The 12,746-nt window shown below is 44.0% G+C and overlaps 1 protein-coding gene across 5 annotated transcripts; it reads left to right on the forward strand.

Moving 5' to 3' along the window:
• The first annotated feature begins 5,030 nt into the window (after nt 1-5,030).
• CTXN2 (cortexin 2) lies at nt 5,031-12,143 on the forward strand. Of its 5 annotated transcripts, none has more exons than XM_082198928.1 (3): nt 5,031-5,324; nt 10,079-10,129; nt 11,659-12,143. In XM_082198928.1, the coding sequence occupies exon 3, from the start codon at nt 11,707-11,709 to the stop codon at nt 11,950-11,952; it is 246 nt and encodes an 81-aa protein (XP_082055054.1). In that variant the 5' UTR covers nt 5,031-5,324; nt 10,079-10,129; nt 11,659-11,706; the 3' UTR covers nt 11,953-12,143. The 5 variants fall into 5 exon arrangements, with proteins under 5 accessions (XP_082055054.1, XP_082055053.1, XP_082055051.1 ...); XM_082198927.1 differs by lacking the exon at nt 5,031-5,324 and adding an exon at nt 5,358-5,651; XM_082198925.1 differs by lacking the exon at nt 5,031-5,324 and adding an exon at nt 5,360-5,617.
• The last annotated feature ends 603 nt before the right edge of the window (nt 12,144-12,746 follow it).

Consider the following 12,746-nt stretch of genomic DNA (forward strand, 5'->3'; position numbering starts at 1 on the left):
CCCGGCTAAACCACGATATTTGGAGGTGGGGGCGGGGTGGGCAGTTTTTTTTTCTTTAAAAAAACCTTTTCCTACTCATATTGAAATACTGCCCCTCAATGAGGCCAAACTTATATGAGGCTGCATCCTAATGTTTTAATGTTGTATCTTAATCTTTTAAATTGTATTTTAATCAACTTGTTTTTATTATTGGTTGTTAGCCGCCCTGAGCCCGGTCTTGACTGGGGAGGGCGGGGTATAAATAAAAATTTATTATTATTATTATTATTATTCACAAAATGTTTAGGGGTATGCGTCTTCACCCCCACCCCAGAAAAAAAGCACTGGGGGTGGGAAGGACTGGCAAAAGCAACGGCTCCTTTCGTTAGCTGAATTAACAAAACGAAGACATAATATTAGCAGGGGTGAAGAAGCCCGAACTCTGTAAACGGTGAAACTTTTTGTAAATACAGCAAAAGAAAACCTCTTCGCCCTGGATTTTGACGCCTGAGATGTGTACTTTCAAGGCTTCTCTAATTTTTGTGGTTTTCTGCTGTTTAAAACCATATTTCACATTGCGTTTAAATTGTTGTAACCTGCCCTGGGGCATTGGAGTGAAGGGCATGTAGTAATAATAAAAACAATAATAAATATTTTTAATAATAATAATAATAGCTGCTTACATAATACAGTTTGGCATGGGTGCTGCTCTTTTTGTTTATGTTGCATATAACTCATTTTTATTCTGCCCTCCAAAGAACTCAGGGGCGTATACATGATTTTGCTATCACAACAATGCAACAGGGTAGGAGAGGGCAACTGACACAAAATTACCTACTGTATTTCGTGGCTGAATTAAACCCTTTATCTTCATTTTCCTCTTTTCTTTGGATCCAAACCACTTTCTTCTCCCAGAACCCATCTCACCTGCACGCTCCCTTACTTATCGGGACCTAAACATCCCACCTTGGATATATTTTACTTATCTGCTCCTGGGACCCACAGTTTCCTCATTCTATGTTTCTTCTTTTTTTCCTTTTTGGACATTAATAATAGAATTCTAGAGTTGGAAGTGATGCAGGAATATGCAGCGGTCCCATACGGGGATCAAACCTGCAACCTTGGCAATAACACCATGCTCTAACCAACTGAGCTATCCATATGTCTCAAAGAGGCAGGGTTGCAGGTAAATACTGAGACCACCTCAACTCATAAAACAGCAAGGTGGTGGACCATAACAAAGGATTCCCACATGGTAGGGTTGATGTTGCCATGCCACATTTGCAGACATCTTTGTAACACAGAATTGGTCTGCTAATAGGCCTAGTGCCTGAAGCCAGCTCCCTATAGAGCACATCCTTGGGGATCCTACCATCTTCCATTCTGTACTTGACCAAGCTAGTGTGCAAGACTCGGGGGGGGGGGGCTATGTTGGCAAAGTTCCAGGAGGACAGCAAAGTTCCAGCTTGCATACTAACCTAAAACGGGGTTGAAGGTTCTTTTTCAGCCTGAGGGCAACCTTCCAAGTGCCAGAAGCAAAAGGGGTCAGATGAATGAAACAAAATTTTATCTTCAGGTAGTGGGCTAGTTTCTACACACCATCGCACACCCCCCTCCTCCATCCAGACAAGCAAGAGGCATGATGAGAGTTGGCACAGCTATTGGGTGGGGTGAGGCCACTGCAGAATCCCTGCAGCATCCCTGCAGAAGCTGGCACCTGTGGGGGGGGGGCACCTGGTTGTGCCTTTTTGGAATTTTGCGCCCCTGCCCCCCATGCTATGCCACTGCAGGCTGGAAAGGCAGAGGGAGAGACATGTTTAGTTTTCTGTTTGGATACAAGGCTGTGGCTATGAAACAATAACCTTTTGGGATGTTAATGCTGTGAATCCCTCCATCGTAGGCCCAGGTTATATATGTGTAAATAAACCATATATCATAAAGACCCCACAGTCTCTGCTGTGCCTCATTCCAAAGGAAACACAAACCCTGGGTGAGTGCCTGGAACCCCTGGAATCTTGCACCGCACCAAGACTGGGGTGGCATGCTGAAGCACACTAGGACGTCACACTACTCATCTCTGCTCCCACTGCATAGCATTTTGCTGAATCTTGGTGAATATTTGTCAAGCAGAGAAGTTATTTGCTGCTCACAAATAAAGTGGTGCTTATGCCAACACAGAAAAGGTTGGTTGTAAGATGAATGCAAATGAAATAGGAACACTATTTGCAAAAGGTTTTGCAAGCTGTGAAAAAACGTTCCTTTCATTTTTGTGTGTGTGCAAGCACAAACTAGGACTCCACGAGCAAAATGTCCACCTGTACAGAGTGAGGGTAAAGACTCTTGATCACATTCTGTTTCTGTGATGGTGTCATGTAGTGAAATCTGATTAGTTACATGGTTCCATCGCAAAGACATTTAAAGCACCACAAATGCAGTTCTGATGTTTTAATCTCTGGTGTTTCATTTGTGGTTTACATTTTGCACATTGTATGTTTTTATTCTGTAAGCCGCTAAGACAGGACAAGGTAGAAAATAGGGCAAAAAAATTTAATTAATAAATTCTATGAAGTAATTAGGAATCAAGCCCATCTCTAGCCATATCCCGCCCATGCCCTAGCCCTACGGCTCCATTGGTGGCACTGTGGTCTAAACCATTGAGTCTCTTGGGCTTGCTGATCAGAAGGTTGGTGGTTTGAATCTGCACAACGGGGTGAGTTCCTGTTGCTCTGTCCCAGCTCCTGCCAATGTAGCAGTTCGAAAGCAGACCAGTGCAAGTAGATAAATAGGTACCACAAGCGCCATAACTCTCCAGTGATTTGACTTTGTCCCTGAAGGCACATACTTCCATTGTCTCCCGAGACGGATGGATGCCAACAACCTAGGAATGCTCCCCATTGTTATTACACACCAACAGCATCAGTGTGTGAAATGCACAGAAGCAGGACCAGCAGGATCAAGCTGACTTCCCATGGTAAGCGTAAGGTTGTCAGGGGTGATTGTCTCTTTAATTTTGTGTTATACCACACTCCCTATCACAGCCATTTTGTGTTAAGCTATGCCATTTTGTGGTTGGCACATCCAAAACACTCTCAACTTCTGGAATGTGCCCACTAGTTCAAAAAGGTTGGCGACCCTTTCCATAGTGGAACAAACCCCTAGGAACCTCTTCCTCCTCATTCATTCTCTCATTTATTAACAAAATTTATATACCAATTATGTATGGAAGTAAGAGCTGGACCATAAAGAAGATTGCTCACCGAAGAATTGATGCTTTGAATTATGGTGCTGGAGGAGACTCTTGAGAGTCCCATGGACTGCAAGAAGATCAAACCTCTCCATTCTGAAGGAAATCAGCCCTGAGTGCTCACTGGAAGGACAGATCCTGAAGCTGAGGCTCCAATACTTTGGCCACCTCATAAGAAGAGACGACTCCCTGAAAAAGACCCTGATGTTGGGAAAGATGGAGGGCACAAGGAGAAGGGGACAACAGAGGATGAGATGGTTGGACAGTGTTCTCGAAGCTACCAGCGTGAGTTTGACCAAACTGCGGGAGGCAGTGGAAGACAGAAGTGCCTGGTGTGCTCTGGTCCAGGGGGTCACAAAGAGTTGGACACGACTAAATGACTAAACAACAATATACCGTTTATTCATCAAAAAGCTCCATGTGGTTTCCATAAAACAATATAAAATATTCACTGAAAATCCCAAAAACTGAAAACAAGTTAACCTAAAATTTAGCAAAACATAAAGTTATCAATTTCCCCCCGTACTAAACACACACAAATAAAACTTTGTGTTAAAATCAAATTCTTATTCTGATACTCCTCTTGAATTCTCATAATCATGGATATAAGATTGGTATAAGCTGTTATCTGGAATTCCCACAAGAACTGGAGGTCTGTGTTTTCTCAACCAATTCTTAGCAGCCATAGCAAATGACTTGATGCAGAATTAATAGCAGATAAATATGACGGATGGGTCTGTAATTTCATCCGGCACATTAGCAATGCCACACAATTCCAGCAAATGTTTCCCCAATGGGTGGTTTAGCTACGAGGATACTGTGGAGATTAAATTATCGTTTAAAATTGTGCCTGGTGTTTATTCATGTTAATATATAAATCAACTTTATGGATTGTTTCCCTTGCTCCTTGCTTAGCTGCAAATAACGATGTGCCCCATAAGGTAAAATCAAATCAAATATTTGGGTGCTGGTGTCGTTTTTAACTATTCAAGTGAACGATTCTCTCATTTTGTTGCCAGCTGTTTGTAAGTTTCAGGACAAAATCTGGAAACAACCTCCTGGTTCTCATAAATTCCTGGAAGGATTCCTTTTTTCGGCAAGGGAGGCGCCAAAAGGGAAAATCCGCTTCCCACTGAAGTTAATAGGGAAAACAGCCTCTTATCTGACTTTTGTAAGTTGCATTTACAATAGATTCGAAATCACCGGGGAAGGGGGAGGAGGGACTTCACACGCCAATCCATCACCCCTTTCGTACAACGGGAAACATTTGGCACACGCCGGATTCCGTACAACATGGCTGTTCCCCACAACGGAGCAACCCAGGCGAAATGCGAAGTAAAAAAATAAATAAATCCAATCCCACATACCCATCCCACCACAGTAGATCGGTGGGCCATTGGTCGCTTGCTTGATCGATCGATCTGTCTGTCTATGCATTCAAGTCGGTTCTTGCCCAGCAGACTCTCAAATCGACCCAATGGAAGCTACTGCAGCTTGCTTTAAATAAAACAAAAAGTTAAATAATTTGCACTTGATTACTGGGGGGCGGGGGGCACTAGGCGAGAAAAAAAACACATCCTTGGGAGGGGAGCGAGAGAGAGAGAGATCGGCCTCCTCCAACTTTGCGCCTTGTCCATTTCAAACCCCCTCCCCAATATTTGTTGACTTGGCAGCCAGCATGGAAAGTGGCGGGGAACTCCCACGCACCTCCCTCCCCTCCCCCCGCTGGACGGCTTTCTCTCCCTGCCCATAAATAACAACCGCCATCGCCGCCTGGTTTTCTCCCCAGGTGCCTAGAAGCTGCCGAGAAACCGCTTCCCCAGAGATGCACATTTCCGAACAACATGCTTTGCAAGGAGGATTGCAAGCAAATAGGACCCAGTTTGCCGTCGCTGCAGCAGCTGGGAGAGCATAGCGGATTTGCTAATGCCTCGCACGTAGTGTTTTGCAGGAACTTCAGATCAATCTGGATGGTGGGGAAGAGAGGGGGAGCCATGGCTGCATGATAATCCAGCTTTCATATTGCCCACCACCTCCCCTCACATTTCCACTCCACCCCACGCCCCTCACCATCAAATTAAAACCTCTTGAGCATCCCCAGGTACTTACCAGCGGTGTGTGTGTGTGTGTGTGTGTGTGTGTGCTCGGGAAAGGACCCTACCCCACCCCACCCAGAGGCATCTAACCCGGCTGAAGGAACGCCCATAGCCGAGTCCAGATTCTGGGATGCTAATGTGGTTAGATGTAGCCGGAGCCCTGGCGATGCTCACGTTGGGCGGGAGCCCCAGAAATCCTCGCAGGGCTCCCCTGACAGTTTGGGACCCGATCCTCTTTCTGAGACCTTGAAACTTCGGCAGGTCGTTAGCATGGGGACACAGGATAAGGAGGAAAAGGGTTTGTACTCTCAGGATGTCTGACTCGGACGGGGGTGAGTGGGCTGTTTTGTGCGGGGTGGGTGGCGGCGGAGGGGGGAAGGCTGTGTGTTGCTTTGACACACACAGCTCGGGCGAGGATGGGTGAGGCATCCATCTACCATGGCTCTCCGGCTGGACTTAATGCAACAGGATGGCATTGACCTTGGTTAGCTGGGCAGTGTCGATTTCCTCCCTGGCAACGACGCCCAAGACTCGGTTGTTGCTGCCTGTGCTTGCTACCTCTCTCTTGTTATGACCAGGTAATGTCTAGCAGCCGAAGGTGGGAGGGGGATTGCTGGAGATCTCATTTTGCTTTTGTGCATAGAGCACCTAAATCAAGGGTGCTATTTGCAGAGGGGGTAGGAAAGCCTGCTGGATGCTGGAGGATTTTTAGTGGGTGTTGAGCAACCCAGGTCCCTAACCATATTTACTCGACAACAAGTCCTGCTCCTGGTTGCAGTGGGGTTCCCTTTCAAGTAGGTGTTGTGAGGATTCCAACCGGAGAGAGAGGGAGTCATATCCCACGAGGCTTCAGATGCAAGCGACGACTGGCTTGTTTTTAAAAATGTACATGCTGGTGCGTTAACCTGTTCAGTATATGCATGCATACTGTACTAGCATGTTAACAAGCCAGTCTAGCCACACTGACACTAGCAGGTTCCCCAGCGACACATCATCTCCTTCCGCTGCCCACAAAAGGCAAGTATTATTAGGGCATAGATAGCGGTTGGTGAACGTACTGGACGAGATCTCTCATCAAGGAAATATAGTTCATTAGTGTTATTTATTATGCCTTCCAGAAGGAAAGTGTTGCCTTCTCTGAAAGGTAAGATTTCGGTTGTTCGTGTTTGTTGGCTCAGAAGCAACCTGCTGTTGCTCCAAAGTGGCAAAGATTTTTTTTTGCAAAAGCCAGGCAATACCTTACAGGAGTACCATAAAGGCCAAATCTGCAAGATGGCTGTCCACACAAGGGATGAGGGAGGAATTTGATTCTGTTCACATTTAAAAGGGAATCTATCAAATTTCTACTTTCTGAAACAAGATGAGAACTGAAACACCACCATCCTTTGAAGTTTCCACATATCCAAATTTTGCAGTGCGGTTCTCCAACCAGCCAGGCTTTCCATTATTAAAAAAATTAATATTTTAGGGGAAATGTGCATAAGGAATAATATGTTGATAAAAATGACATACAAAAATGCATTCTATTAGGAAAAATGCTTGCAAAAATGTGTGTGTTAGTCAAAAATGTATACAAAAATGTGCATATTCGGAGAAATTTGCACCAAAATGCTGATAAATTTTCATGAGGATTTTAAAAAAAAATCACAATTTGCTGCACAAATCTGGAGAAATGAATTTATGAATGGAAAAATTAGAAACTGGGAGAACCAGAATTGACATATTTTTTCCATCCTCAGACCACACCCCAAACAGCGCAGTGGCAACACCCACATTCTAGCACCCTATTGATGTTGGATCTTAACTATTCTACATAGAAGATATGTGTCATCTTAGAGCCATTCCAAAATATGTGCAATTGCAATAAATGCACAGTTGCCACTTATTTGCTGCTGGAGATCTAGGCATCTTTCCTTCAAGTAGTATTTGGGTTGCAAAGGTATTGCATTACCTCAATACTGCTCAAGGCACAACTGACTGTCAATGGGAAAACACACTTTTTTCCCCAGTGAGGGTATTGCCTGCAGTTGATGACTGGCATAAGAAACAAACAAAGCTGTGTGAGTGTCATTAGGTGTGGCCATGCCCTAACAACTTTGCAGTGCACTGCTGTGCATCTTTACTCAGAAATAAGCCTCACTGTGTTCAATAGGGCTTTCTCACAGGAAAGGGTCCATAAGATTGCAGACTTGTGCGAAGTTGTGCACTCCTTGGCTTCAGCACTGGAACACACCACACTGAGACAGGGCAACTCCACCCTGTTTGGTTATGTGATTAAAGCCTGTAGCACTATTGATGTTGGGATGGGGGCATTACTATTTATAACAATGATAATGATCCATATGACATTTTCCTGTAAGCATTTAATTTAAAGCACTTTGTACCCATTACCATAGAAATCCTTACGGCATCCCTGCAAATCAGGCCTATATTTACAGATTGTAGAGCAGTGTGCTGATTCTGGGGGTGAGAAATAGTTGTTTGCCTATTCAGTCATCCTGACCATTCCTACTCAGAAGTCCCACTGAATCCAGTTGGACTTACTCCCAGGTAAGTGGGGTTAGGATTTCAGCCTGTGATTTCCAGCTAGGGATTTCTCAGTTCATGCCGTTTACCATTGCACCCGCCCAGCCTAGGAGGGAGGTCTGCATCTCCATTTTTATTCTCTGGAAAGGTCCATAAAGCGATCCTTTAAATAAAAATAAAAATAAATCAGGCTATCATATAGCAATGAACCGGAACAAGGAGTACAGCGGCTGCTTTTGACCTTCACAGTCACGAATTCTCATTTCCAATCCAGTCTTTGAAACTAAAGTAGATGATGAAATATGATTATAGCTCTGATGAAATATTCCCATCCCTTTTTCATCTCCTTTCTCGAAGAGATCTGGGTAAGTCTTTCAAGGATTGGTTTCTTCAGCTGTTGCTTTTAAAACCTTATTTTCTCCTGTGTTAAGCTGCTCACTATATGTGTACAGCGATATATTAACAAGCCTGTGCATGGCAACGCATAGAAAGAGTCCTGCTGGATCAAGTCAGTGCAGGATCCTGTTCTCACAGTGGCCAACCAGAAGCCTGTAGCAGGATCTGCAGGTTCCAGCAAGTGGTATTCAGAAGCATACTGCTTCCAACAGTGGAGGTAGAATACAGTCATCAGGGTTAGTAGCAACTGATAACCTTCTTGTTAAGTTGTGGGTGAACGTATCAGACGACACAGTGATTCTTCAAACAGCTCTTCTTTATTCAGAGGCCAGAACAGAACTGAACTGAAGGGCTCAGTCAGCCTGCTTATATAGAGCTCCAGTACAACGTTACTGTAGCAACTTTCTAAAATTATCCAATCACTGAACGTCACTTTTGATCCTTCATTTGCATAACTATCTACAGTATCCCCCTGCTGGCCCAGGGTGAGAACTTCAGTACATAACACTTCTCCTCCTGGAATTTGCCTAATCCTCTTTTAAGCCATCCAAATTGGTGGCAATAAGTGCCTCCCATGGAAGGGAGTTCCATAGTTTAGCTATGTACTGCGCAAAGAAGTCCTTTATTTAGCCTGTCCCAAATCTCCCAACATTCAGCTTTGTTGGCTATCCAGTGACTACCCAAAGGTGGATGTACACATAGGGGGAGGGACAGATGGGTGCTATATATAAGTCAGAAATTAAATCGTTATAACAAAAGAAAAGGGGGAAAAACACTATGTAAAATCGCATAGAAAAGTTTTTTGCTCTACAGCGCCATCTGGTGTTGCTTGTTTATAACACATTCAAAACACGTTCGTTGTGGTTTTTTTTACTAATGTAGCTAAGCCCCAGGTTAAGTTGGAAGAGCCGTTGTTGTTGTTGTTAATTTCATTTCTATACCACTTTATATGTTGTTGAAAACTATCTTAAAGCACTTTACAACCTACAATAGAGTATCATATAAAACAATCCAGAATAAAACATTACCAAAGAAAGTCAAGTATACATTCAAAGCAATATAATTAACAGGAAACTAAAATACTATCTTGAAGATTTCAAAACAAAACGTTACCAAAGGAAGTCAAATACAAAATGCACATTTGATGCAGCATAATTAGCAGGAGAATAAAATATTATTATTGCTGCTGCTGTTGCTGCCAACCCTGACAATGGTGGTTTGTGGTGGCTGGCAACTATAGAAGCTCAAGCTGAATGACCTGGGTCTGCACTAAGAGACAGCCAAGGTGATCTGTAAACTGTGGTTCAGTGACAGAACATCCACTTTGCATGCAAAACTGTCTTGCGCTAGCAGACAGGTGAGTTTTCAATTTGCACAACAGAGGAATCCAACAAAAGAACTGCACTAGCAGAAACTCATTTCACAGCAGATTGTACAGTCTACCATATATTGCAAATGAAGTTACCAGCAACATGCCTGTGCAATTTCTTGTGCAGCCACATTCTGCTAGTCCAAACATTTTGCCAGCAGAACAGGTATAACATTAAGTGACACTGGATACAATCCACAACACACACACACACACACACACACACACACACGTACTTTAGGTGGGCCCATAAAAGTCGAATAAAACATTCAGACTTGTGTTTGCCTCTTTTCCCCCTTTTCCGTTTGCTACAGTATTATTGTGTGTTCTTGCTCTGATATAGAAAACATGCCAGCTAGTAGCTACCTTGTTCCTTCTGAAAGAGACCTGAATTCAATTCAGCACTTGCCTGTTTGTATCACAACTAAAACAGCTCAATGATTTAACTTTTTTTTGATGTCTCTACAGCTGTTCAAACTTCAGGAAAGCCTGGAAGTGTGCCTTATATGAATGCATCAGGTACCATTTATCAGTTACAGTACATAAACTTTTAACTTGCTTTGGTGATTTCACTATGTAACTAGTTCTTTCACTTAAAAAAAATAAATCTAAATGAAGAAATTGTTTTATGACCTGCACGCTGACAAACATGGTAATAATAATAATGTTTTAACTTCTATACACCTTTTTTGAGTGTTCAAAGTACAAGGCATACTTTGTTGTTGTTGTTTGTTGAATTTATATACCGCCCTATACCCGGGGGTCTCAGGGCGGTTCACGGAATAAAATCAAGATATAAAACCACAAAATACCTAATAAAAATAAAAACAACAACCCAATAGCCCAATAGAAGTTGTTGAGACAATTTCTGTGCAAGACAGGCCATTGTCATCATTCTTGCATTGCAGATATTTGGGACCGTAAGGAGGCTAAGGATAAGGGGCAGGGACCTTAGCCCAGTGACACAGTACAGTGGTGCCCTGCAAGACGAATGCCTCGCAAGACAGAAAACTCGCTAGATGAAAGAGTTTTCCGTTTTGGAGGTGCTTCGCAAAACGAATCTCCTACGGGCTTGCTTCGCAAGACGAAAATGTCTTGCAAGTTCCTGCAGGGTTTTTTCCTCCCCCCCCCCCTTTTTCTAAGCCGCTAAGCCGCTTATCAGCTGATCCGATAAGCCGCTAAAAGCCGCTAATAGCGCTAATCCGCTAATCCGTCAATGGGCTTGCTTCGCAAGATGAAGAAACCGCTAGACGAAGAGAATCACAGAACGGATTCTTTTCGTCTTGCGAGGCACCACTGTACATGCAGAAGGTTGTCACAGCAATCCTTTGTGCCTTCAGTTAAAAGGATCAGATGGCAAATAATTGAGACCCTCTTGGAGCCCCTGGAGAACTGCTGCCAGTCAGAGAAAACAGTATCGGCTAGATGAACAAAATGTCTGACCTTGTATAAGGATAGTGGGATACTGGGATAGTAAAAATAAAAAAGGTAAAGGACCTTTGGACGGTTAAGTCCAGTCAAAGGCAACTATGGGGTTGCGGTGCTCATCTCGCTTTCAGGCCGAGGGAGCCAGTGTTTGTCCACAGACAGCTTTCCGGGTCATGTGGTCAGCATGACTAGACCGCTTCTGGCACAACAGAACACTGTGACAGAAACCAGAGTGCATGGAAATGCCGTTTACCTTCCCACCACCTATTTATCTACTTGCACTTTGACGTGCTTTCGAACTGCTAGGTTGGCAGGAGCTGGGACAGAGCAACGGGAGCTCACCCCATCGCACGGATTCGAACCGCTGACCTTCCGATCGACAAGCCCAAGAGGCTCAGTGGTTTAGTCCACAGCGCCACCCGCTTCCCTTACAGCTTGCTTACAGCTGGTGTTATACTTAAACTAGGAACTTCCCAAATCACACTTTTAGCCATTAAACTAAAGCAGCTCACTCACTATTATGGCAGACTTTCTCCAATTTTGCAGGGACAGTCTCGGATTTAGGCAGCAGCCTAATGCTGTCTCTACAACCAAAACATGCCTCCTGTTTTTGTTCACAGGCGAAGAAGTGAAAATCTCGAAAGCCCAGCAGGATGTGAAGCCCAGAGATGAGCAGTAACTACTGCAACAACGCGTCATTGAGCATGAGTGTCAACGAGGTGTCCACCTTTCCCCTCACTCTGGAACAAAAAACCGGCTTTGCCTTCGTGGGGATCCTGTGTGTCTTTTTGGGACTTCTGATTATCAGATGCTTCAAAATCTTATTAGACCCTTATAGCAGTATGCCATCCTCCACGTGGGAGGATGAGGTGGAAGGGCTGGATAAGGGGACGTTTGAATATGCGCTTGCATGAAATACTCCAAAAAACAAATGACCCTGCCTTAATTCTTATGTGTGTTTTTTCATTTGGGGTGGAGGGATGGGGAAGGGGCCCTGGAATTCCTTAGTAAGGACGCATTTGTAACAGACCCCTATGTTTTCAAGACATGGGGGTGGCATTTTTGCTTTGTTTTGTTAAATAAAGGCTTTGTTGCAGATTCATAATTATTTTCACGTGGTTCCTGCTTTGGCATTCTACTGTGCAGGCAGTTCATTTTTTTCTGGGGGATATGCAGGGGTACACATACCCCTAAACATTTTGTGAATCTAAGTTTGGCCTCATTGAAGGGCAGTATTTCACTATGAGTAGGAAAATGAGAGTACCCCTAAACATTTTTTTGGGGGGGAGCACTGTGTGCAGGTAAGAACGAAGTGTGCAAAGGTGTGCCAATAATTGTGCAAATGAGAAAGAAGTCGTGAGGGAGGAGGACATTTAAAGCATGCGTAGGTAAACTACGGCCCGGGGGCCAGATGCGGCCCAATCGCCTTCTAAATCCGGCCTGCGGATGGTCTGGGAATCAGCATGTTTTTACATGAGTAGAATGTGTCCTTTTATTTAAAATGCATCTCTGTGTTGTTTGTGGGGCATAGAAGAAGAAGAAGAAGAAGAGTTTGGATTTGATATCCCGCCTTTCACTCCCTTTAAGGAGTCTCAAAGCGGCTAACATTCTCCTTTTCCTTCCTCCCCCACAACAAACACTCTGTGAGGTGAGTGGGGCTGAGAGACTTCAAAGAAGTATGACTGGCCCAAGGTCACCCAGCAGCTGC

The sequence above is a fragment of the Podarcis vaucheri genome, assembly GCF_965113315.1.
Source record: "Podarcis vaucheri genome assembly, chromosome: 14".
In the NCBI taxonomy this organism is placed as follows: domain Eukaryota; kingdom Metazoa; phylum Chordata; class Lepidosauria; order Squamata; family Lacertidae; genus Podarcis; species Podarcis vaucheri.